General features: G+C 42.7%; 1 protein-coding gene across 1 annotated transcript; it reads right to left on the minus strand.

The window, feature by feature from the left end:
* Positions 1-6,602: 6,602 nt before the first annotated feature.
* LOC128717928 (uncharacterized) lies at positions 6,603-13,918 on the minus strand. Its single transcript, XM_053811604.1, has 4 exons — positions 13,568-13,918; positions 11,838-13,487; positions 11,018-11,252; positions 6,603-6,724 (listed from the first exon to the last, which is right to left on the minus strand). The coding sequence occupies exons 1-4, from the start codon at positions 13,916-13,918 to the stop codon at positions 6,603-6,605; spliced, it is 2,358 nt and encodes a 785-aa protein (XP_053667579.1).
* Positions 13,919-27,556: the final 13,638 nt, after the last annotated feature.

Here is a 27,556-nt window from a genome sequence, read left to right on the forward strand (position 1 = left end):
AGCCCGGGAGTGTGTGACCAGGCAGCAGAGGGCGGGAATGGAGTCGAATCCATAAAGAATCATCAGCAAATCCCTTCCCGCTTCGTTCGGTGGTTAGTTCGAGTGGAAGGATATAAAATTTTTACAACCCTTGTCCGCAATCCTCCAACGCATGGTCACACCCTTCGTGTTGCTCCCGACCAATGACAATCGAATGAAAAAAGAGAGAGAGAGAGAGATAAAAAAAGCTAAACCTTCTTAAGGTATGTCCTTTAGCAGACGCTTTCGAAGCAACACACATTTGTGCGATACTGATATCGATCCTTTCGCCGTGGACAACAATACTACGGACGGAAACGTCTTCTTTACAGCATCTGTTTAACTGTGGTGTTTTAAGGAGCTTTCCAAAATTGGCTTGTTGAATGCTCGACGGAAAAAATTGTCGGGCTTAGATTAAATGTTCCTTAAGAAGTTTAAAATCTATCGCTGTTGCTAGATGGTCATAATTTTATGGCAGAAGTGGTTGAAGCTGCGGTTATACAAAACAAATCCTTTTCATAAAATCACAAAACACCTAATAAAAGCAAATCAAAAACTAAATAAACGTAAAATATTTCTAATTCCACTTGTTGCTACTGATAATTACATCACGAATGTGTATAAGACATTTGAGAGTAAATCTTTGGGTTCTTTAAATCTTTCCATTTAATTGAGGATACACGTGTGCAATTTAAGACTGTTTTAAGATTATTGCTGCCTCTATAATGCTTTGTATAAATTATATAAAATATTGATACAAAAATTCTCATCCCTACTTCGCATTTATGCCTCGAATGCAAAATACCGATTTGACATTGAAGTTTTACCCTGTTTTTTTACTGGGTTATTTTTAAAGAAATATTTTTAGGAATAAAAACTACCCTTTTTTATGTCTTTTACTAAATAGGTTTGAATAACTATAATTAATACAGAAAATAGTATACACATTACGATTTGTCTATTTAAATTGACATTAATTGACATGTTTCAAGAAAGAGTATTATATATGAGCTGTTTTCACGGCAAGACCAACCACGCTTGTTGTATTCTAAACACTTTAAAACAAAACACGTAGCATCAGTTGTTCTGTAAACAAATTTATCCCACGGTCAACACAAAGGCATGAACAGGCGTCAAATATTTCCAGAGCCGCCAAAAACACACAGCCAACGATTACATCGTATATCAAAACTGCACCCGTTCTCGTGCACAAATCATGAGCGGTTAGTTGCACACGTCTAAATGCATCAATTGATTCGATAATTACTGTAGCAAATCGATGCCCTCAATGTTCTCACCTTCCCATTTGCTGTTGGCAATATGCGACCCTACCAAAAGGGAACGAGGTTTATATTTTTAAGTCCCCGACGCTTCTCCTTCCCAGCCAGCGTTGTTGTCGTCAGACAAAGCGCACCAAAACCAACATTCATGGTGGCACGCCTAATTAATGGTCCTGTTGCGCTCGTATCGAAAGATTTATTGCTCACCATGACCAATGTGTGCATCCTCATTTAAGTGCATTATTTACGGTAGAATTATTGAATGCACTCTAGTGGAAGCGTAATCACTGTACTGTCATGATGTGGTTAGCTTTGGCTCAATTATACAAAAAAAAAACACGGCTGCGATGAATCTTCCTGTGTGTGCCACTCCTTTTTAATTGGTATTTTTTGCTCAAAAGAGAAGGTTTGATTAAAATGAGGAGTTCATAAATATTGCATAACCAAATGCACATCAAATCAACGGAGAACGGCCACCAGCGGCACAATGTCCCCAGAGAGACTGGAAAATATGCCGTAAAGTGAACGGTATGACCAAAGCTTCCCCAAAGAATGATGGCCCCAGCGTCCGTGAATAATGGAAATATAATCTTTAAGCCTAATTCCATAAATAAATAAACCCAAAAACCCACCGGACTGTAGCAGGACAGTTCATTTGAAGTCACCAAGACGACTGTGTGACTTTATGGCGGTTTCGTTCCGTAGCAGTGTATGTTGATTTACGCAGAAGCAAAACAACCCACCGTACTCAGCACCACATCTAAGCGTTTGTTTATCTGAATCAAAGTCTAAAGCCGAATGGAAAATAATCCCAGCTTCCAATGGGACGGTGGGAGTGGGTGTAGCGCGCTGTGATTAGAGCACTCGTAAAGATTTATGCACCGGAATTTAAAGCCAAACAACTCGGACCAACCGCAAACGATCGTCTCCGGTTTGCCTTCCGTATTTCTTCTACTTGCCCCGGCTATCCATTATCCAGCCAGAACACGCACCATTCGATGAATAGAACGGTGACCACCGAGCTCAGCTTCATATTGCAGCGTTTACGTTACACTACAAGCACTCCTTCAATTAGTGCATCATTTCAAAGCATCTTCCGCTATTGCCTGCTATGTGTAACAAACGCTTCCAGCAAATCGCTTTCGTTCGTCCCGGAGCAAACGACAGGGAGACCTGGCAACCTTTTTCACCCATTTCGAGCAACACACATCTTCCTGCCGGTTTCCGATGCGGTGGCTTTCAATTGCTCCAAAAAGCGACAGCTTGCTGGTAGGAACTTCGAATGACGCCCGTAAGTACGCTCATGATATCCGTTCGGTACGGGGTTTCATTTGCAACACACAGTTCCATTATTCACCGGTTCATTTACGGGATTTACAAAGCAGCCTTATTTATGAAGCTCTTCGTCTTGCCTAGTGTGGGATTGCCATTAGAGTCCGGCTTTTTATGTCGTTGATGGTTGTTTTTTTCCTCCCGTATTTTGAAGTTACTTTTTTCTTTATTAGACTGCTATGCTGTTTAGTTTGGCTCCGTACACTTCGCTTTTTTAATTGGTTTCGTTGCATTCGTCATGCTTTCCCGGTGACCATTTCATTCTTTCTGGTCACATCGAACGTGTTGCGTGTGCTGAAGAATGTAAGGAGTTGCGGAAAACTACTTCACTTTGTTTTTTTTTTCCCAGCAGTATGCTTACCTACATGATGCACATCAGTGGTAAATGGTGGTCGCCTTTGTGTAATACGCTTGTTTGAACTTCAACAAGTTCATACAAACTAGCGCAAAAGACGTAGCTTTGTTGCACCTCTGCCAGATAGTCAGGCTTTCAACTGTAGCCATGTCATCTCTCTCTGGATCATGTTTCATTCATTAGTCTTCACATGAAATGAATGAGGAAATAATAACCTCGTAGAAGAAGCAGATAAGAGGAAGATGCATCAAAGTATCGTAATTGAAACTAACTGAAAAATTTGGACATCCACAAGGAATTTGGGGCAAATGGATGAAAATCACTGCATACGCATACGGTTTCTCGTGTGCAAAGAGTGTATTTTACGTCTCGCTTAACAGTACTTGCTACACTCCTTCACCACTGGCGTCTTACAGGATAGATGGAATAGGAAGATATTTTAACATCTTAATCACGATGATACGCCTGCCAGATGATTATGTCACCTCAAGTATGCATATCCCACACGCTATACGTAACCGCACCATAATGCACTTCCAGCTCATTGCATTCCCGTGCAGTGCTCCAAACTGTATTGTCTGTCTTGTTAGACGGCGTATTCGTGAAGTATCCCACCAGGCAGGCGCAAGAAAGCGAAGACATATACGGTCTGCCGACAAGCGACAGTTTCAATTTACATTTCATTCCCCGGTCGACTCACTGGCACCGCTATGCACGGAGAGTATGCAAGAAGAATGCATCGGTGTTGGAATATTTATGATGTGCTGACGACGGAGACAGTCAACAAACATATCAACCCACTTCCTACCCACAGCATAACCTCCGCAACCAAACCCCATTCCCTGTTCGGAGTGAAACGGAAACAGGAACGACATCTCGGGAGGTATGTCAACACGGAAGTTATCGCCGGTAAAACTAACTGCGTTGGTGGTGAAGCCAATTACGCCGCTTAATCGACCAACGGCAAATGAGCGTAAATTAATTGGTAGTAGACGGAACCATTAATTGGTAGTTAAGCGGTGTTTAGTCGTTTTTAATTATTATTAGCATGAAAAGATTATTGTTTGGCGGTGTTTACCCACCCCAATTCATAGAATTGGAACACACGCAAGTTACTAAACATGATAAGAGAGTAAGATTTTAACACGTTGAACTGTTTCTTCATACTTTAACAATAACGCACTTGATAGGTTTCCGCAAACCGGAAAGGGTTTAGATAGGTTTTCGAGATCAGAGTACTTTTTACAGCTTTTGATAACTTTACCTATGATACAATTCACATTGTTTAGCACCTTAGGAAAGGGCACCTTATGTCAGATATGCTAGGCCGTCTGTAAAAGATACATCTGGTTTGAAAGTGCAGTCAGAATTGTAACATGTCGAAAAAAGTCCGATTTAAACACGTTAAAAGTTTTTATAGCGACTGGAAAAACATTGCATGCGTGCCAGTTTTCATTTCAATATTATGCGCCCTCATTGTTCATGCTGGTTGTCAATTTCTGCAACATATTATTTGCAGTGAAAAATAATAAAAGGTAACAGCCCTAAAACCAACAAACGAAACACAAACAAATCCACTTCAGGAAATGCTGTTTATTTTGCTGTACTGATAATCGCACAAAATATGCATCCAGCACAAAACCCATCAATTATTTGCCAAAGCAACCATCGGGGAAGCCATCAGGAAAATTGAATTTTTCTTGCACCCGTGCCAAAATAACAAACACAAGAGCACAACCCCGTGCACACACTCGGCCGGCAGAGTATCCTTTAAGCCCATTGCGGGGAAAACCCCATTCGTGATCTCCCAAAGATATCAACAACTCACAACACGCTTGCCACGAACCCTTGTGCGAGTGTACACTTTCAGCGCGCTCGCATTCACACACGTGGAGGTATAGACACACAACCAGGATAGAAATTATTTTATCCCGATAACGATTATGGCACTCTAGGAAAATGCTCACCAGACGACGCCTGGCGCTTTCGCGATCCGCTTGTACTGTACACACTGTAATATGCGCTCTGTGCTGTTGGGCTGTGCCACACGGGCGCACTTCCTACCGTGTGCCGTTCACTGGTGGCAAATTTTTGCATACAACATAACCATGGAGGTGCCGGCCCGGACATCATACATGCAGGAAGTTTAGATGCTGTTTGTACACGACGTAACGCCACAGAACGCAACACGAGCGAACGGAGAATGGGGAGGGGAAAACATAATAATAATATCATTTCCCAAACCCCACCGGAGAATGATGCTCCAAGATTCGCTTTTCCGGTGCACCCAACGTTCATTTGTGGGGTTTTGCATCCTTTTGTAGTGTTTTTTTTTTTTGTTTGCGCTTTCACCATCTCGGTTCAAGTGTAGCAACGAAATGGAAACCATAGAAGCAGGGAAGCCATAAAATATAACCAACACTCCATATACATATCCTCAGCCCTCTCCTCCGTGGAGCCCGCTCCGCCATGGAAGGGTTATGGACCTACCGAAAGGGGCAACCCACACGTCGGAGTACGCGCCGAGATCCCCACGGGTGTGCTCTGCGCTACGAGAGATTATGCAACATATTGTTTAGATTTACCCGCGGTTTGACACGCTCTCCACGTGTTGGCGTGCGTTTGGTGGCCCTCCGGTACGCGAAAACATTGAGGCACGTTTTATATCGAAAAACAGAGTAACATTGAATGCATGGAGTAAGAAATGAAAGATAGTAACTCAGTAGCTATCTTCATCGCGCTTACCTTTTCACACAGAGTTACAGTATGTACTTACAGCTAAGCGCATTTACATACAGGCGCACCGGGATCCTCCGAGGATCCTACATCCCTTTTTCCCGGTACCAACGTGCCAATACCGATGTGCAATCTAAAGGAAGAAAAATGATCAAATGCAACACTCGAACTCGGTTGTACTGTAACAGTAATCTTCTTACACCGTGCGTACGCGACGTCCCTGATGGGGCATGGGGAAATGGTGAATAAAGACAGGTCCAATAAAGCAATGTTTTTAGCCATGTCGTGTGTCGGTCCCTCGCGACGCAACGTATAAAATGCAACCAAAAACACATATATTCACACTCAAACTCTACAGCATGCAGGATGCCGAGATTGGGTACCGTTCTGGGGTTAGACGAATGCTATCAATGTGCTAAAAAAGAACGGCATTTTTTTTTGTCGGTTGGTAAGCGGGTTGTTACACGGCAGATTAACTGGATATTGCGATATACGTCCCCGATCTCTGCAAGTTATGTAGAACAGAGCAATACGTACAATATGTTTGGATTCGGGGAAAAAATAAAACAAGGAGCACTATACAGGGAATTCGATTCAAAATTACAAAATTGAGAACATTTCTGGTTTTTGGTCAAGTTAAACTAGAATTCGCTGAAGTAGATCTCGACCTCTAACGTGCTCACAACGTTTAAAGCTATCTTCATTTGAGATAATGATCTTGATCCAAAACTTCTTCTTGGCATAATGGAATACTAGGACATGCTTGCAATTTCTGTCTTACTTGACTTACTTTACCACTCAACCGGATAGTCAGACCTTGTTATGGAGGATTGATCCGGATCGGATTTTGAGCCGGTATTGTCGTGTGAAAACCAGCTGCGTTACCAATACATCAACGGGTAGCCCCAGATCTGTTCCAAAAATATCTCGGCAAATTCCAGATCTGCCTCCAGATCGGGTCCTGAACAGAATTTTGAAAAGGGAACCGACCTTGTCAGTAAATCTGAAAAACCTCAAAAGTCGTTATTGTATTCGTGTATTCGCGAGATGAAATTATGGGTGTGATACACCCTGGTGGCCTGCAATGAAAAAAATGACTCTCGGAAAAGATTACTCTTAAGGATTACAGAAAATGTAAGAAAAAAAGAAAATGTTACACAGTATAACTGCTTCGGTTGCTAAACAAAAGGCAACGTGATAACATGTCCAGCAGCATACTGATCAGTCAATAACTGTATCAGTTTTGAAAAAGAAATAATACAAAAAAAAGCTTAAATGAAAACCGCAACCGAGAAGCAATTTTGAAAGCATAAGGAAAAACGGAAATGTACGACGGAAAACTTTCGAAAAAGAAGTTATGATAAGATTTAAATTTTAAATATTAAGATGTGAGCAAATCTAATTTGAAGAGCTGGTTTTGCTCAACGATACTACTGGGACAATACTTTGCCCCCCGGTCGGTATCTTTAGACCGGAATATTTCCTCTACTTCTTGAACGGAGTGTTTCTTGCGATCATATTCAAGGAACAAAAAACAGTTTCATATCATTCGCAGAGTGTACTACTAATTGTATTGTTCGTACTGTATAGTATGTATGGTGTATAGTTCAACAAATCGACTACTATGGCTTTATAATAGTAGTTTTGCGTCACGTGTTAAATAGGAACACATCATTAAACAAAGCTGAATGGCGCAATTCACATAGGTGCATGTAATTTATGCATGTTAATACGAAAAAAATTAATTCCTTTAAGCCATATCAAACTATTATCGGAGCATTCTCGCATGCGGTGTCACAATAACCAAGCCTAAGTACATTTCTAGCCATCTTTTATTTCACCCATCCGTGCAGTGATTTAACGCATCTGTTTCATTACACTCGCTGAAGCATAGTGTGCTTCATCAGGCATTCAATAAAAAATATGTTTTACGTTCCATGAAAATAAGTCATAGATTATTGCCTTGACACATAAATCGAAGGATAAATCGTAAACTGTGAAACCCGGCCTGATTCCAACGCATGGCTTCTTTCCCTTGGCAAAGCACACATTTATCACTGCGGTTGATGGGAAAAATATTTTCTCTCAATATCCTCACCCACGCACAATAGCAGGTTGAATAATATAAAAGGGATTTGAGAAAAAAAAACCTGCAGAAATGGATATGCAATATCGTTCGCATCGAGGCTGGCGTGCATCCGGTGCGTGGTAACTGGGTAAAAAGGTGTTTTATCGCATTAATGGTGCAGATCCGACCCAACATGCGACAGGTACGGTGGTGTCTCACGTTCACACACACGCACACATTCGTGCACAAGCAGCGTCATGCAGTTTCGAAGTGCAGTTACAAACGGCGGATACAACAGTGCGGTTCGGTGCGCAACCTGCCTGCGGTGAATCCGGCCCATGACGCCAGTGAAGGCCAATGAAGTAAACTGTGCGTTGTTTTGCGAGCGCACGTGAGCGGCAAACAAAACGGCAAACGAGCTTGTGTGGTAATGCAATTGCCAGTAAACATAAACGGCCGTTTCATGTGTACCGCTGAAGGTCGGTCCGGGTGATTCACATCACAGGCAGTGCTGCAATGTTTTAACTCTTAGCGCGAGTAGGACATGAATGTGGTGGAAATGGAACATGTGGAATGTTGATGGGTGAACGTATTTTAAACAGTAAAAGCGAATATTTGTCTTGCAACTAGTAGGAATTATTCCTGGGCCAGCGTTTTCAGTGATTTTATTAATGAAAATATCTCATCTTTATTGAAATGAAATGTTCAATTTCTAAATGCGCAATGAAGGGTTAATGTGTGAAGCGCATAGAATATGGACGAAAACACACACAACAAACCGGCTAAGTACGATCGGAACACTGAAACATCGCAACCGTATGCTGGAACCTGAAGGTGGTCTAAACCGCCCAAAGGACTATCAGATTTTACCACCACCACAGATCAGCTCAGTATCACCAGAGTTCCAATCATGACACAACAACAAAAACAAAAACCAACCCCAAACAAACCACAACGAGCTGCCCCAACAAGGCAATGTTGTCGTGCGATACATGGCACCGAAACGCATCAATGCCGTTGATGGAAATTTGCCACAACCTGCCACGCATTGCAACAAGATCAATGGGAATTCGGTAGCGTGTTTAGGTAGAAGGACTACCACCGTCTCCGTTAAAGGGATTTCCCGGAGATCATTTTTGGTTCCGCTGTCGCCTAATCTTTCCACCACCATCACCAGCGTAGTCTTTTGTTTTCTGAATGCACACAATTAGTCCGATCGTATTTTCGCTGCTGGTAAGGATTTGTTTACCTATTGCGGGAATGGATAAACATTGCGTTGGAATTAGCAGAAGAGATGCAAGTTTCGATCATTAAGGTATGTATGTTGGCTTGCAACGGGAATGCTGTAAAGCCACCTTGCATTATGATACGTAACGGGGTCTGACCCGTTTCCCTTTTGATGTTCGGATCGGAATTATGAAGGTATTTCGGAGCAACGTATGCTCCATAGACATGATCTACATTATGTATGTAACGAACTAACCATATCTGTCAAATTCCATTAAAGCAATTGCATTTCAATTACTACTACTTATTAATTACAATTACTATTACTTACTCCCAATTAAATGTCATTAATAAATGCTTCGATTTTAGCAAAAGCAAATATCTTCACCGTAATACTCCAAGGAATGTTTTGATTATTTACGTATACTTCTACCTACAACAGCTGCACCGTTCTTCGCTGTTATACACCCCACTTTACGTTTCAAAGTCAATACAAAAAGCAACCAATCGTCATGAATAACAATCGGTATCTTTAAACAGTATTGATGTGCAATAGTTCTGCAGTTTCCAGTACCTTAAACATAGCAATGGCATGTAATTTGTTGCAAGGGCGAGTGCGAAATATACATCCTGTACGATTTACCGAGAGCATAAAAAACAGCAATTGTATTAAATGTATGTAAAGTAATCAGTAGAACACCACGATCAGAATCACACAGAGCGGAACTGTTTTGCCACTTTATTTGTCAAGCTCCTGTAAGCGACTCCCTCTTCGAACCGCTATCCTCTCTTTTTATATATTTCACAATTTCTCTTTCTCTTTTAGTCCGCCTCGACACTCACACCACACGGCTTCTCCTGACTGCCACTTTCGTCCCGAAAGAACTCACTCTTCCTCGTTGTCTAACTGATAGATTTTCATGTGACTAGCCGCAGTAGTTGTTATATTGGGCCCTTCACCTGTTATTTTCTCTACCCTGTAACGATCATTTGACATACTTTCTAGAACTTTATATGGACCTATAAACTTGGTGGCACATTTTTGCCCTGGGTTGAACTGTGTTCTTTGTATTAATACAATATCTCCGTTTCGATATTTACGTGCCTTTCTTGCTCTCAAATCATACGACCTTTTTTGTTCTACCTGAGCCTTCTCAATGCATGCTCTTGCTTCTGCTCTAATAGCATTACGTTCTTCATTAAACCGTGCCAAACGAATTTCTTCCATTAGCTCTGATATTTGTAAATCATGTGTGTTTCGCATTTTGACTCCAAACATTGCCTCAAATGGCGTTATTTTTGTGCTTTGATGCATGTTACCGTTGATCCATTTTTGTACAGTGCCGATATGCTTATACCACTTCCGAGGGTCATTCACACTAATCTTCGTTAACATTGTCAAAATTACTTGATTCGTTCTCTCTACCTGACCGTTCCCACGCGGGATACCCGTTGCAATCTCGACATGTTCAATATTTTCCTCTTGGCAGTATTGCTTGAAACTATTAGAGGTGAAAGCACTTCCCTTGTCGCTAACTATTCTCCTTGGATTCCCGAAGAATTCACTCTGATTTCTTAGACGCTGAATCACCTCTTGAGCTGCGGTAGTCTTCGTTGGATAGATCCAAACATACTTAGCAAATGCGTCGACCACAACAAATAAATATTTGTATAGTTTATTTGTTGCCTCTATTGGTCCAACATGATCAACATGGTAGGTATCGAAAGGTACGTCTCCTTTTGCTATTGGATTTAATAATCCATCACGCTTGCCTCGTTTTCGTTCTGCTAACAAACAAGTTACACAACATTCTACTTTTCTCTTGATTTTCTCAGTTAGGTTTGGGATGTAATAGTTCTGACTAATAACATCCTCTAATTTTCTTACACCGAAATGACCATTTTCATGAACTTTTCTGATTATTTCGCCCTGCATATCGGTAGGTACCACGACCACCTCTCGTCCGTTAACAAATTTCATCAATAATTCCCCGTTCATACAATAGTCGTCATACGATTGCGTCTTCACCAATTCACGGATAGCTCGAATGCGGTCATCTCTCTGCTGAGCGGTAATCATCATCTCGATGAGCGGGTCACTGGTCACTACCATCACCGGCGCTCTGCTTAATGCATCGACGTGTCTCATTGCCGTACCTGGCCGATGCACTATGGTGTACTCGTATTCCTCCAGTATCAACGCCCATCGGGAAACGCGTGCCGACAGTTCCTTCGCCTTGAATGTGTGTTGGAACGCCGAACAATCAGTCACGATTTTGAACGTAATTCCGAGTAAATATACCCGAAACTTTTGTACTGCTCGCATCACTGCTAACACTTCCAAATGATAAGCGCTATAGTTCTTTTCCGCACTCGACGTTTGCTGGCTCATGTAGCATACGGGGTGAAGTTGACCATCATCACCCTTTTGCAGTAACATAGCCCCGAAGCCTTCTTTACACGCATCAGTATGAACTTCCGTTTCTGCATTCTGATTGTAAATGCTCAACACCGGACTTGAAACCAAATATTTCTTCAATTGTTCAAAACATTCACGATGTTTTTCACGAAATTCATAATCAACGTTCTTACGCAGTAGGTCCGTTAGTGGTTTCGAGATCAACGCATATCTTTCAATGAATTTACGAAAGTAACCGGTCAATCCTAAGAATCGTTGAAGTTCTTTCGCATTTTTAGGTATCGGAAAGAAATTAACCGATTTTATTTTGCTAGGTGCTATGCGATAAACACCGTTTTGAATCACATAACCTAAATATTCCACTTCACTTTTCAGGAATTGTGATTTCGTCCAATTAAATACAATTCCGCTGCGTTTTGCTACACTCAGCAAATCCTTCAACGTTTCTATGTTTTCCTTTGCGTCACTACTAGCGATGATCACATCATCCACATACACCATTATTCTATTACCCTTGATTAGTTCCTGGAACGCGTTCGCTATGAACCTACCGAAAACAGCTGGACTATTACAAAAACCAAACGGTGCCCTCAGGAACTCGTACTGACCTGTGTGTGTTACAAACGCGGTATACTTCCGACTCGACTGTTCGATCGGCACGTGAAAAAACGAGTTTTTCAGATCCAGCGTTGTAAACACCTTCGCCGCTTGAAGTTGGTCGATCTGATCTTCCATGTTGCGCATTGGGAAACAATCCTTTCTAACTTTTCGATTTAATTCGCGGTAGTCCACACAAACTCTCATAGAACCATCTTTCTTGCGAGCCAGAACGACTGGACTTGCATAGTCACTATCACTTTTTTGTATGATGTTTCCCTTCAACCACTCACACAGAGTGTTTTCTATTACTTTTTTTTCTTTTGGAGCGAACCGGCGAGGAGTCGTACGGATCGGAGTATCATCCTCCACAATAATCTTCATTTCTACTACACTGGTTACCTCCTTTACTGGTTCATATTCATCGATTAGACTTTTCACGGTATTGTAATAGCGAGGTGGTACATCGATATCACCTTCCGTGGAACCAATTGCCATTACACTGTTTTCTTCTTTTGGTACTATCTTCACGCCTTCTGCGGTCACTATAGCACCGAAATGTTCTAGCGACGCTCTTCCCAAAATTGCTTCATATGGCATGGTCTGATCTGGGACGACATGAAACGTTAGACCCTCACACCCAACACCATCGATCGTCATGTTGACGATCGCTGTTCCATATGCTTTTGTTGTCTTTCCCCCGAAGCCGGTAAGAACCATCGTGGTTGGCGAGAGTTTTGGAGACCCAATTCTTAGATACGCCTGAACCGATAGTATATTTGGAAGACAACCGCTGTCGAACAAAGCATTGAATTCTATATTCTCGATAGCGATAACAATAGTGCTATCTTTTTGCGCACCTTCTAGATTAACGTTCGAGTTTTCGTTCTTTACATTTCGCTTCACACACTCTTTCGCTAAGTGTCCGAACGTGTCGCACACGAAACATTTCAGACCTCTCTTCTCCGTATTTCTTTTGTCCTTACACTCAGACGCCCGATGCCCCACAATACCACATTGGAAGCATTTCGGTCCTTTGTCCTTGGTTGGACACTCGGCCAGCTTGTGTTCGATACTACCACAATTGAAACAATGATGCTTCTCTGTTGCTCTATAAGACTTATTCGATAGTTTCTTCCTATCGTCTGCCTTTTTGTTGGCTCTTTCCATGTAATCCAGCTTGCTTTTCAACGTGTCGAGATCTTTTGCTTCGTATAATGACGCGCGTTCCCTTGCGTCTGCGGTCGCTCCGTCCGCAATATACTCACACAAACTCACTTCGTCCAACTTCACGACCTGAGCGATTCGCTGCATTGCGTATGTATATTCTAGCATTGTTTCCTTTTCCTTCTTTCGTCTGGCCGCTAACTCTCTGTGCACGTCACTTGCACGCACTATCTTTCCAAATTCTCGAATCAGCGCATCGCGCAACGTGGTATAAGACGTTATTCCACACTGCGTTTGAATAAAACTGCGTGCGGTCCCCGTTAGTTTTTTCGACACATGACGAATTTCTGATCATCTGTCCACTTCACCATTTTCGCTATGTCCTCGAACTCGCGAATCCATAATTTCACGTCCTTCTTTACATCGTCCCCATACGCATCTATTGCTTCTTCAACATCACGAAACGAGTATACGCGCTTATCGTCTCTCATTTCCACGCACTGTTCCGCTTTCATGATCGTCATCTTGATTTTATCATCGCTTTCAGTGTCCTCAAAAACTGTCTCGTTAGCTTCCTCTTTGGCGTCGTGCTCAACAATGCTCTTGGCCAGTTCCTCTTTGGTGCCAGTCGTAGACAATCCACGTGATTCGCATTGTTTTACGATGCCGGTGCGAGTAAAGTCACTCACCAATTCCGCGATCTTTTCTGTAGGATCCATGATGTGTCACTACTGCGTACAACTGACAACAAACCTACGCAACACTTTAACAACTTTCCAACAAATCCACACAATTTGTGAAATAGTTCAACGTCTCTCCAACTTGTTCAACAACTTTTACAACTTAATCACGACGATGTACTTCACATCATCTAAACCAAATCACTTCCCGGACGAGCCCCCATGTAAAGTAATCAGTAGAACACCACGATCAGAATCACACAGAGCGGAACTGTTTTGCCACTTTATTTGTCAAGCTCCTGTAAGCGACTCCCTCTTCGAACCGCTATCCTCTCTTTTTATATATTTCACAATTTCTCTTTCTCTTTTAGTCCGCCTCGACACTCACACCACATGTATAAAGCCATTTTCCATAGTAGTCCATTTCCAGCCAAACCATAAATGTATAAGCCACCTTTGGCTAATACTTTGACTAATGAATCTGTTTTTGTGTTCTCACACCCATCTTGTACAATTTTTTTCTGCTTTACAAACATAAACGAACCTGGTTTAATCACTGATCGCTAGCGGCCTTCAGTCCCGACTTCTACAACCAGCAGTAACTGTTGTGTCTGTGTCTGCTTTACGGCACAGCTGTGCCTAATTCCCATCTCTATCATGTGTTGCAGAACGGCGGCGAGCAACTTGCCGACGGTCAAACAGAGCTTCCATCTTTGGTATTTCCATCGGAACCTGGCCGACCGAAAGTCAGCCAACCCGTTCTTACCAACTGCTAGTCAACTAGTTCTAGCTACCGGTAGCTTTACAATCCACTCCGCGGGGCATCATGGCTACTGATGTTACTCATAAATCACCTTCGGTGCCAGACCAGTGTTGGGCCCCCATCCATTACTTTCTGAACCTGGTAGGGAAAATTCATGCTAGCTTCCGCACACGCTAACGATCCTGGTGCAACAGTGAACAACCAACAGACCCGCAGGATTACACAGGAGAGAGCTCGAATCTTATGGCCATGCATTGAACAAATGATGAACAGCGTACCGCTGCTAACTGCTCCGAGCGATTCTGTAATAGAAGTCGAATTGAATGGTGTACAAGAGATGGTGTTAGGAATTAAAATTGAACGTAAAGGAACCCGGACGCCGTATGGACGGGTACACTAAGCAAAATGGAATTATCACCAGCGGGAAAACCGCAATGTCCAGCACAGGTTGAGGCCTTCCTTCAGCAACAGGACTAGCAACTACACAAAACAAACGATTGATAAGCTCACACGATGCTATGCTCGCGCCTTTACCGCCTTCAGTGATTTTGGTACGCATAAGGGGAGCAGATGCAGGTGCGTTAATCAGCAATACCGCAAGTACATCCGGCATGCACGATTGAATACAATCGTTCGTTACACCTTCTGAGAGTCTTGCCCGCTGGATTGGGCTTTAGTTCACTTTATCCACCAAACTGCTGACGACAGTGTTTGCATGATCTCGGACACAGCGCGCTTCATCGGTATCGTTCGGTCCCGTCCATAGTGTCCGAACTGGAACGGAAAGTACCTTTACGGTAGATAAACTCCCGCCCCTTAACGAGCACTAGCCCAAAACCGGAGTAATGCTGCTTGGTGGCAAACATTTTCTACTGCATTGCGGCACCCACAGGGCACAAAAGTTTCTCCAGTCGCGTTCCGTTTTTCCAGTAAGCCCGTTCAAGAAGCGTGTGTGAACCGTGGTAGTGGTGAGGTGAAGGTTTTTCTCTATTTGAGTTAGTGTAGCACACACGAAACAAAATAGCTTCGAGATCGAAACAATGGAAGCGAATAAGGAAACGCCAGCATTCAGAAACACTTCATTCAATCATTCCTCCCATTGAGGGATTACACCCCCGTGACATCAGCCGATGAAATGATGAAATTACGAGACACAGAAAAAAGTAAGTCCCAGATGAAGTGATGCGAAGGATATACCGGGGCAAACTGTTCCACACTTCCCTTCGGCTTCGGGAGATGAATGCATTGCCATCCATTTTTTTGCGAATACTACTTTCGTTCGCGCCCTAACGAGGTACTTTCTCGATGGTGCTAAAGCTACTTCTCAAGAAATATTCACTCAAGAAGCAGATCAGAAAAACCGGGAAATAAAGCTGCTTTACAACACACACACACACAGCCACACTCAGCCGTAATAGGTACTAACTTCCAGCACCCAAGAAGGGCACCAGGATCTGGCGAAGAAAAAGACCCTTCCGGTGGTAGTAATATTCAATTTATGCATGCAATCAACACGGCGTGTAGCAAACGTGTGGCCCACTGCATCCTTATCCCTTATCCTCCGCTAGTGTTCCCTCTCTCTCTCTCTCTCTCTCTCACACACACATATCGAAAGGGTGGTTCGGCCTTTTGTGGTTAGTTGTGCACCGTTCGGTTGGTGGCGTTGAACGTGGCTTAAAGTGGAGCATAATAAATTATCCTTGCTTACCATGCACTCCTTCACCTTTCTGCAAAATCCCTGCGTTGATGCTCGATTTCTGGCAAAAACTGTCCGGTTGAATGGTTTGCATCGGTGCAGGAAGAACTCGGAACACACGACCCGGGAAACAGCTTTTATTTATTCACTCATGCATATATGCACACCCGAATGTGCAGCACACTCGGTACGTACCGGAGTGTGGAGTGTGTAAGTTATTTTGTTTTTTGTCGTTTGTTTGTGTTCTGCAGTTTCTAGTTGAAATTAGAATTTCTGAATGATGTGTTCCGTGCTTCTTATTCCATCTTCATCATCATCATCACCACTGCATTGCTACTGCTTTTGCTACACACATACAGATTGTATTTTGCTGCACGTACCAGTGTCCGGTGTGTAACTTTGTTGATTCCTCCACCCATGCTACAGCCCATTCGGCCCATTCTGTGTTTGACCATTCGCTGGACGTTAGCATAAAATATGAAGAAAGCTCGGAAATTAACGTTTACTGGTGCACTTGCTCGGTACGAACGAGTTGGTGGCCATGATTTATCGTGGTGTACCATTGCCAAGCACTGGCAACGGTATGGCTGGGCACACACGGGACGTCCACGTCCTGCCCACGTCCACATCGAACTTCGTGCAAATCCGAACATAAACGCCTATCCTTTACCGTACGCACGAGCGAGACACAATAGTCGCACGATCAGCTCGTATGCTCCGTACGCGTCTTTCTAATAGAAGCATATGTAAAATTCAGAGAGGATCTATTATCTTACCCCCTAGTTCCTTTCATAAACATTTTCTTTGAGTTTTGAGAGCCAGATCTGATGTTCATTTTGCCTAGTCTAAAATTTGTTCATGTAATTATATTTTTCATGTAGGTTTAAGATAAACCATTGCAAATAAAGAGTTAATAAAAAAAATAATATTGTTCCAAAATATCGGGAACCGCTTCGCAATATGTTGTGGTGTTTAAACATTTCATCACAAAAAAACCAATGCTTTTCTTCCTAGTTCTCACAACGGTTCGATCACAACCCATCTTTTTGCAATCCATCCTTTTTACTCTACAACAGCAAGGCTGCGTAAGCGGGTAAGAACAAGTCCACTGATCTGCTCTCGAGAGAATTATTTCCGAATCCTCTTTCACTTCGTGCTTTGTGGACGTCTTGTGGACGCGTCCACGGCAGGACCCAATTTTTTTGAATTTTTGTATGACTTCGTGGATTTTGGACGTCCAGTGGACGTACGTGTGTGCCCAGCCTATGTGTATAGCTTTCCTTTCGGAATATTGATGGAACAGGATGGGTAGATGACATTACAAACAACAGTAAAGTACCATAAATACGCAACGACCATGGTAAATATGTCAGGGGGTGGACCCACAGGAAACGAGTGAGTAGATTTGTTTGAATCTCGGTGTATAAGTCGGTTCTGTAGTAGTGACTTTGTGGTTTGTTTGATACAGTGGGTCGTTAATTAGAGAAACACCAAACAAACAACACTATGCTCCACTTCTTCATAGCTGCAAGTAAACACACGTCTGTGTTATTCAATTATGCCGGATTAATTATAAACTATTCGGTACAAAATGTGGTTTAACGATAGTCATGATATTGAAAGCAACAACATGGTGTCGCATACATAAACAAACCACACAAATAAAAATATAAATCCTAAAAATGTATCGACACTCTACCGAGTTGCTTAAGGTTAGCTGACTGGTGCACCTGAACAAAGTTCTATATGGCTCAGCATTTCTAGGACCTTGATGATTTAATAACTAGCACAATGGTGCTGTTTTGGCAGCGACAACGGTCTTCACACGACAGGAACGACACAAAATCCCATCCGAACCACCGTACCTCGTACAACTATGAATAAATAAAGTAAAAGAAAGAAAAAGGCAGGCCATAGCATCACTTGAGGTTGATATGCTTAAAGAAAAATGATTGCATGACACTCGATTTCGGTCTCAAAATTAATGAAGCAGAACCTCCGTTTGACGTTTGACCATAACATTATTGTTGACCGCATCTGAAAAAATGTGGGGTGGTGATGTTCGGTGAAACGTTTATCTTTAACTAGCTTGAACCATCGCTCTCAGTGATCTCTTGGCAAAATTAAGTCGGACAGATCTGTCCGAAAGATTACTTTCTCATGTGCGCACTACTTCCTGAAGAAGGCAACAACTTTTGGACGAAACTTTGAGGACTTTATCTCAAATCATCGTAAATTATGAAAGAACTTAATTTGGGAACATAACATAGACCATGGCGTGGGAGCTGTGGATGTTTTGTCTTCTTGGAACATGAAGTACACGGGTCCCACCAAAGCTTTTTGTTGGCATTTTAATCATTTACCAAGGCCCTGAAGTTACATCAGAAAGACAACTTTCCCCAAATCATGCAACTGTTCCCCTTGCCGGTTCAGATGGGGACTTGAAACTTTGGCAAAATAATTGGCAAACATTGTACATATCGATATTTCTTTGGCGCTTAACCGGTTTGGTCCGACCATCCGAAAGAAAGATTAGGTCACTTTTAGTCAGTCCCCATCATTAGCCTCTACAGCACTTTCAGGTCCGGCATATTATTGTATGTTCAAAGTTAGGGTTCTGTTTGATGCCTAGGCCTTTCTACGGGAGGGATTATTTCTACGGGAGGGATCCGTATTATTAATGCTATATTAGCTATATCCAGGGGGCATTCAGTGTCACACGATGTAAAATTTCATCGTGTTAGTTCGATTTAGAGCGACTGTTTTTGTAGTGGTTAACCTAACTGATACCATTATTATATTATGACTGCGCAAGTTACATAGTTAAAAAACCATATGTTGATATCGTAAATGCATTCATTACTATCCTGCTACTAGTACTGCATAAGTCAAAACTTTAAGGCTAAATGTAATAATAGTTTAGTTATTTTGCTCCATTTCAGAATGGAAACGTTACCTATTTTCTGATATAAACCATAGAAGGGTTTTAATACACATTGCAACTAGCGAAATGACAACATTTTAATCGGTCGATCTATGGAATTGACAGCTAGCTCATTTCATTTTGTCACAATCACTTTGTGATTGCAAAGCGGCAAAAAAGTGTATTGAGCAATAGCTCTACACCGTCCATTGCCCGTACATGGCGTCGATACAATTACAATTACGTCACAAGATACGCATCGTACCACACTCTACACTTAAGCGCAAACGAATCGAATTCAATCGAGTGCATTCTTATCAGCCTGCACCTTCGGGCAACATGTCACAACTGTGTCAACATAGATAAACACACACCTCGGTTCCGGTTTCGTAAACTGTTCACATTTCTTGACATGAAGCTAAACGTAGCCTGCGGACAGGACCATGTGACAGTAAATGCTTTTACCGAGAATAACACACAATCAACGTGTTAGGATTGCTAGAAAAACCGAACTTGTCGATTAGTACCGATGGATTGAGATTGCCGGAAAATTACCCCCCCAATCAAGCACCCTACCATCAAATAAGGGTACAAAAGCCCGCACCTGATGGAATGGCGGGCAGTTAACAGACACATGTGCTTACAAGCAACCTACTTCCATATCGCAGCTTATCGATAAAATATTAAACCCGCCTAACGCACCTAATCGTCTAAAATGCTGCGGGCATTTCCGTACTTTGAACGAACGATTTCGTGGAACGCTTACGCCACTTACTATCTCATAAGCTTCGACTACAAAATACTAATGTCATCTCCGTACGTCCCTTTCTCGGAACGGGCTTAACCATTACGCTTGCGCTTATCCGACAAAGTGCGCTTCCAAAACAACTCGGTGCCCAGTAATCAATCCACAGCTAGCGACGCGTTAAACGTTTGAACGTTTGGCGTTATATGTCTTTATGCAGTAAAACCAACACAACAGATATATATAAAACCATCGCCTGGAAAATAAACAAACACAACCGGCAAACAGCACGTCCTGCACGCGTCCGGAAGGATAATATAAAGGCATCCGGAGCCGGGTTTATTGCTGACGTACGCGCGCCATCGTCAACAATTCCGTCGGCTCGGTCGTAGATCGTCTCTACGTTGGCGTCTTCATCGTGTCATCCAGATAACCAGTTTTGTTATTGCTGATAACATGAACACCTACGGGTTGGTTTCTAAATTTCTTCCACACCTGGCTCCTCCGTTGAAGTGTGTCCATCCTATTCACCACGTTGGCAAAACAAAAAATTAGAACCATGTCTACAACATTGTCCCTGCCAAGTCGCGACTTTCCGGCCACTGGGAAACAGGTTTTCTCCGGACGGTACCGCGGTGACCCATGCTACCACGCTTCCCATCAAACCCAGCAAACCATAAATTGACCGTAAATTCCGGAAGGAGCGTCGACAAAATTAACGACCCAAGCATGACTTTATTTTTATACATCACCCGTGCTGAGAGATGTACACGGGAGGACTTGACTCGTAGCAGGTGAAGGTGTTGACACGAGTGTTCATGTTGCTGCCTTTCCGTTTTTCGAAGGTGGTATAAAAGGAATTTCTTTGTAGTGGGGAAACGCAGCGAAAAATTACAACAAAACCTTACACCTATTACTACAGGACCACGCTCATCGGTATTGTTGGGTTTTGGATAGACAGCGGTCGGTACGGGACAGGGCAGGTCGTCTGAAGCTGATGACTTATTTTCTCGATTATCAACCACTCATCATTCACCAGTCGCTGTTATCGTATTTGAATTAACACAACAAAGAAAGCTCAATTAAGTGCAGCTATCGCAGCAAGCTTTACTTACATTCTTTGGTCTGCTTTTGTCAAGTAATCTTGCAAGATTTGAACCCGTTGCAGCTACTACTATTCCAAGCCACAAAGCACTCACTTTCCTTCTGTCCCTCAGTAAGATGGATCTCTTAAGAGCTTTAGATTGCAATCACTCCTCAACCGTCTTCACAGAGATCAGCACATCGCGAGTATTTTGTTTGTCGCAGCGTTTCAAGCCTTACTCGTGGAATTAAGTTGCTCGTAAACAAAAAGTTTTCTTTTCAATCGTGAAGAAAACTCTCCTAAAATTGTTGTCTGTTTTTGGCTTTTTCTTGTACCGTGTATGATGACTGTGCACGTGTCCTAGTTTACTTGCTATTTAATCTACAATCCAATTTATCTATTTCATGCACTTTTTTTCCTTGCAAAATTGTTTAATAAAATAAAGACGGAAAAGGCAAAACAAGCCCCCTTCATCATTACCATCTTCGTCGCACCCCCATTCCACCACCACCAGAAAAGAGTTTTAGAGAGCACGGCACGCGTTCGAGTTCCCGTCTCGTGTAGAACTTTTTGATTGGATTTGAAATTTCTTTTCTGCATGATAAGATGGCCGTAGTTCTCATTTTGACGCCGATGACACGCGAACCGGCCTTCCAAAAGGGAGCTTGGGAATCTAACCGGGAAACATTATGTTCGAAAGTCTGTTACCAACGCGCAACCCGTCGTGATAATATACGACAGTCAACGAGAAGCCAGCAAAAGCCACTCACACACCACGGAGGGACAAACCCGCAACAATGGTACGTTGTGCTGTGGATAATATACTACAAACAACAACAAGCCAACTAAACTCAATCGAGCGGGAACGATAGAAAAAAAAAACGCTCACAATCTTTTAAGCTTCGACGGTGATTTTAAACAAACCGTTGCGTGTAACGTGGCAGACGCTACTGGCTCTCTATTGGATTCGTACTTTATTTTCCCTACAGCCAAACACACCCAAGATGGTGCAAAGAAGTTGTACAGCATGGCCACACATACACACCCGTGTGCGAAAGTTACACAAACACGATTTAATCACCAAAGCACGCTGAAACTATTGACAAAACAAGCTCGCGCCCTTTCCGTCATTGCCACACGGGCGAGCGCCCCATAGATATTAAGCTTTGGCTTTCGATGGTTCGACCATAGTACACGGCGGTAACAGTCTAGTCGATTTTAGCTACCGAACAAGCTAAGCCATCGAAATGCGGTGTTTCCTAGCCGCCAGCATGACACGAGACGTCAACGTGGAAAAGGCATTTATTAATTTACCACCCCTCTACCCCGTTCGACCCCCTGGCCCTGGGTGGCCATCAGCCACCGCCCAGTCGACGATTTCCGAAGTTTTCGGTCTCGTTGTGCCCGGCGCATCGTAAATTATAATTATAGCTATTTCTATCCGAATTAATAAAAAGCCACCGTTGTGGAAGAAAGTATGGAAGAACGCAATGCTAGGCGGTTGAAAAGCTGTGCTTCCTGCCATCGTCCGGAGCTACCGTACGTCCGTATGTATGTTTGTGTAAAGTTTTATGAATTGCAGGTTGAACCGTTTACGACACCGCATGGTATAACGGTGGCTTCATGGAAAATGCATGCCCTATTTATGAGCGCAAAGCTTAACGTCGCACATAACGTGGCTAGAAACTAGCGGTGGTTCATTGGGGACCTCTAACCGCAATTAAAGCGTTGATCGTACTTAAATCGAAATTGATGTAATTGCACACAATATTGCATCGATTGCGTGGCTGTTTGATGTTTTTATGATTTTTATACCATACTTAGGAATATGTTGTCAGGAGTACAAGACTGTGAGTGTGTATGAGGAGGAATATATAATCAACCCCATCGCATACAATGATTCCAAATATTTGTCCATGTTGCATAAAAACTTTATAATCCATTTGAACCAAATGAACCAAAATGAGACGGAGATTAGGATGTGTTTTTCATTCCCTTTAATCATATATCCGAAAAACATACATATGTATGTCCATACAAAATGTTAACTTTTCCGATATTTCTTTCAAATTTTGTGCGAGAAGGCAGTCTGAAACTATAATCTGGTATTATTTAGAATGCACTATACACTTATGTTTGGGGCGGACCGGTGGCATGATGGTAGCGGCGCCGGTCTTCACACAACATAACCGGCCCAAACCCCCGTATGCAGGACTATCCAGCTACGTGTAAACAAAGTCACAGAAAGCCAGAAATGGCAGGCCTCTTGCGGAAAAATTTCGTGAACGATCTGGATAAGTCATATTCGATTCCAGAGCATTCACCAATTTGTCGTCCCAAATTAATTATCTGTGTAGGAATGTCTGTAAAACTGAGAAATAACTAACGCAAGTTTCAACATACAAATGCTACGATACTACGATACGATCATTTTGCTGGACAAATCCCATGCTTAACTATTCACCCTGTAACGGGAGATACTTTTGAAGGAACCACATGAACGACATTTTCATTGGACGCGCATTGATTGAACACTGTAATTAATGGTGGCCTGCTAACGTTGATTCCACCATCCGGGATTAGCTTCCCCTGTCGGACAACTTTGCTTCTGGCGCCAATGGGACGCAAACTCTGATTCATTATTTTCACTCACTCTACTAAACTTCGAGACGGAGTGGCGTCCGATCTTCCGATACATTGAAACCAACGAGAGGAAAGAAAAAAAATACACGAAAAGAAACAAATCACAACAAAGTAAAAGAGCTGCCAGCGAGATAATCTAACCACATGGACTGTATTGCTTCGCAACATACACCCAAAACGCTTAATGTTGGGAAAAGCAAAATCCTAAAGCGAGGGAACTGTGGCCACATAATTGAAACCTCCATGAAGTGGGTAAACAATGGTAAAATCAGCAGACGAAAGCATTCCTTCAAGTGCTCTTTTTTGAGGAAGAATAAATAAACAAAGCAAAAATAACAAAAAAAACTGCAAAAACACACGCGGCTACAGTCAATCAGTCATTGCTTCGGAAAACATTTATCGGTATGAATGAATCGATTTTGCGTTCAATTTACTGTTTCTTTCTGTTTTCCGTTGTTTGGCGTCTGGTTTTTTTTTAATGGACTTAACAACGGAATGAACGAGCAGAAGCAACAACAAAAAAAAACAAAAATGACAAGAGCATTGTCAGAGGGGAGATAAAAAATAAATAATAAAATTAAGATTGAAGTGCGCTGTGCTAAGCAACTAAGCAAAGCCGACAGAAGAAAGAAACAACAAACTCACACAAAAAGTCAGCAGCAACAACTCGAAGGCAAATTGAATGTACCGGATTAATCTACCATCCTGCACGGGGGCCCAGGATTTCCACAGCTTCCCGTCGCTTCTTGCCTTACTCGAACCATTTCTTCGCACCAGTAGCTGTCATCAGCTGTCAGTGCTTTCCCTCGCCCAACAAAAAGCGTCAATCTCGCAGAAAGGCTTTCTCGATAGCAGCGAGGCGGCGCTAGTACACGTGCCTCTTCCAAATTGCTTTTTGCCTCTTGTGTTCCAAATTTTTATCGAACCAAAACTAGTGATTTCGCTGCGTTTGTTCACAGACAGGCAGCAGAGTTTCGCAGCACGATCGTCAAGGACGTTGAGTAAGAAGAAAAGGAACGAGCATTTCGATAGCATTAGCAACGAGTCTAAGTTTCCGCACCAGGGTTTGCCGTGTTCGTCTGAACATGGTTAAGATGTGGAAGATTTTGTCATCCTGCTCCCATTCTTTTTTATTTAGAAAGCCTTCAAAATTCGAACAACACCGTTCCCGCCAGTCTGGCTAAAGGTGGCGGAGGTGAAGATGTTTTGTATTCGACCCTTTGCATACGGCCCCATTTTAAAGGAAGATTGGCAAGCAGAAGAGCGCAAGAAGGATGATATGTTCCGACTCATTTCTCGACCGTAGTCAGGCGAAAGATTTTTTCGCACAAATCCTCTCGAGAGCGGCTTTCGCTGTCAGCCTAAAAAGCGACCGGATTGAACTAACATCCATACACAATCGAGTTCGAGTTCGTGTCAATGCGAACGAATCACTAGACCGGCCGGCCACCGTTCGCCGAATCGTACCGGATTTTCCCCCAAAATTGTCGGTGTGTGAATTGGGGACATTTCTACCAGCAAATGGAAGGCGATTTACATTTTTGTCGTTGTTTATTTCTTATTTTTCTCCACGCTCAAATCATCCGCATAGAAGATCCCCTTGTCCCCAAAGAGCACGCACACCCACAAACAAACGTCGAAGCATGGTTCAGTGTATAAGCGAAGGGCCGGAAAAACTGTTTCCCATCCTGCTTTTCACATGGACGTGGGGTTTTGCTTTTTTGGCTAAAAAATGGCGATGGAAAGAACAAGATGGAAAGCTCAACCACGTGAAAATTCGCCCACTAAGGGCAGGTGGTGTATCTTTATATGGAGCTACTGTCTAACAAACTCCCCGCTGAAATGGGGACGATTGATTGGGAGGGATGGTATGGATTTAAGATGAAATTGATTTTCGATAAACGGCATGTCCTGGTACCGATCTGTACCTACCAGAACATCCTTTTCCCACCCACCCGTACAGCTTGTGTAGCAGGGGAAGAAAATCGATTTGAAGATGTGTGCTTTTGTGCTTTGTAAGCTTAGGATTGTTTGCCTGCCTGGCCGTGATCCTTTCAAATCACTTTCCCTACCATCTTTTTTTTTGTTTTGTTTCCACCAGAGAGATGGATCACAGGTGTGAAAAAATGGAGAAAAGAAAAACAGAGGCTAACTCGCGCCAAATGGAATACACTAAATGGAATTGAATTCTTTCACCCGCGGGGAGTGACATTACAGCGAGACGGTGCTCGCTCTCTGCTCCCTGTTTCCAATTTTGTTTATGTCGCTGAAAACAATGGTCATACCTTTTAAGCTTGTGTCCTGCTGCAGCTGAACGCCAAACACATGAGGGGTGAATGAAAATCTGGAAGTAAGGAAAAGGAAATATGATATTAAGGGCATAAGTATTACGACGGCGTGCAAGAATGCTGGGCCTAGTGGTTGATATCCCATCCTTCAATCCATTACAGTTGGATTAGTTTTTGTTTATAACTTGCAAAAAAGATATTGAAATACATGATCTCCGAATCACACCGGTGAATTCGGTGGCTGTTTCCCTCACATGGCGACACATATTCTAACAACCAAAAGTAATGAAAGAATCCAGCATGAGGAAAATTCGAGTGGTGGAAAGGGCTATTGTTTAAACACGAAGTATATTTAAACAGAAGAAACGATTATTCTCGTGGTACTATCAGACACCATCCGACCACAGTACAACACCGTCCCAAAAGGAGAGCACAAATTGTATGACCGGCAATGTTAAACCTTCAATACCAGAAGCAAACAGCATCGGTGAAAAATCTGAAAAAACGACGAAAAAAGCTGGAAAATTTTGCTTTTGTACGTTTAAATTTCTCCATTATTTACGTATTTCCCCATGCTCATGGTCATTAACACCGTCACTGCATGATAGTGATGGGTTATACGACCTACTGCGGTGAACCTACTTGAACTTTAAGTCAGACCCGAACTCATTGTACCCAACTGGCGGTTATAATTTCCGGAATATACCAGCATTTTGAACCTGCTTGAATAGAATTCCAGCCAAGAGGCAATCCGCGCCACGTACTGATGATTCCGACCTAGTAGGTGCGGTACGAACCGCACACCACTATCGCATGGTTCGTGGCACAGCACAAACCACCGAACGGGGTTGAAATAGACAGCAAAACAACAAAATTCTCCAATATTTTCTTGGGATGGTTTTGCATTTTTATTCACCTTTTTACCACTCCAAGCCAAACATAACGCCCAAACCCTCCTACGTAACCGGATTGAACTAGAAGGTCGATCCGGTAATATCCAATCCTGCCGGGAAAACGTAAAACCTGGATTGCCCCGGAAATACAATGCCTATACTATTCAGTTGTAGGGCATTGCCAAGACGGGTAGTGAAAGGTAAAATACGACCCCTTACAATATAGCACCCACCGCTGTACCTCGTCCTGGGATGGTACTGGATGGGGGAAAAATCATTTGTTTACCTGTCGTCATCCGTACTTTCGGTATTTTTTCGTTCCTCCGGCGTCGGATTTATGTTCCTTTTTTATATTTTTTTGGTTGTTATGTTTCGTTAACTCAGTTTGCTCCCGTGGCCACTATTTGAAACCGAACTGGATCGATTATTCACTCAAAATTTGCCGTCACTAATTGAAAACGTACACAAAATATGGCTTTTTTTCCTGCCGGGAAAAAAACGTAGCGGAAAAATAAATCCACTACGCTTACATTTTTGATAGTGATGCATTTTCGTTCACCTTACCACTAACTGTGGTATCTGGTGCTGCGTGTATAAACATGGATTTAAACGTGATCGCACCGATACGCTGAAATTACAGCG

The sequence above is a fragment of the Anopheles marshallii genome, chromosome 2, assembly GCF_943734725.1.
Source record: "Anopheles marshallii chromosome 2, idAnoMarsDA_429_01, whole genome shotgun sequence".
Taxonomy (NCBI): domain Eukaryota; kingdom Metazoa; phylum Arthropoda; class Insecta; order Diptera; family Culicidae; genus Anopheles; species Anopheles marshallii.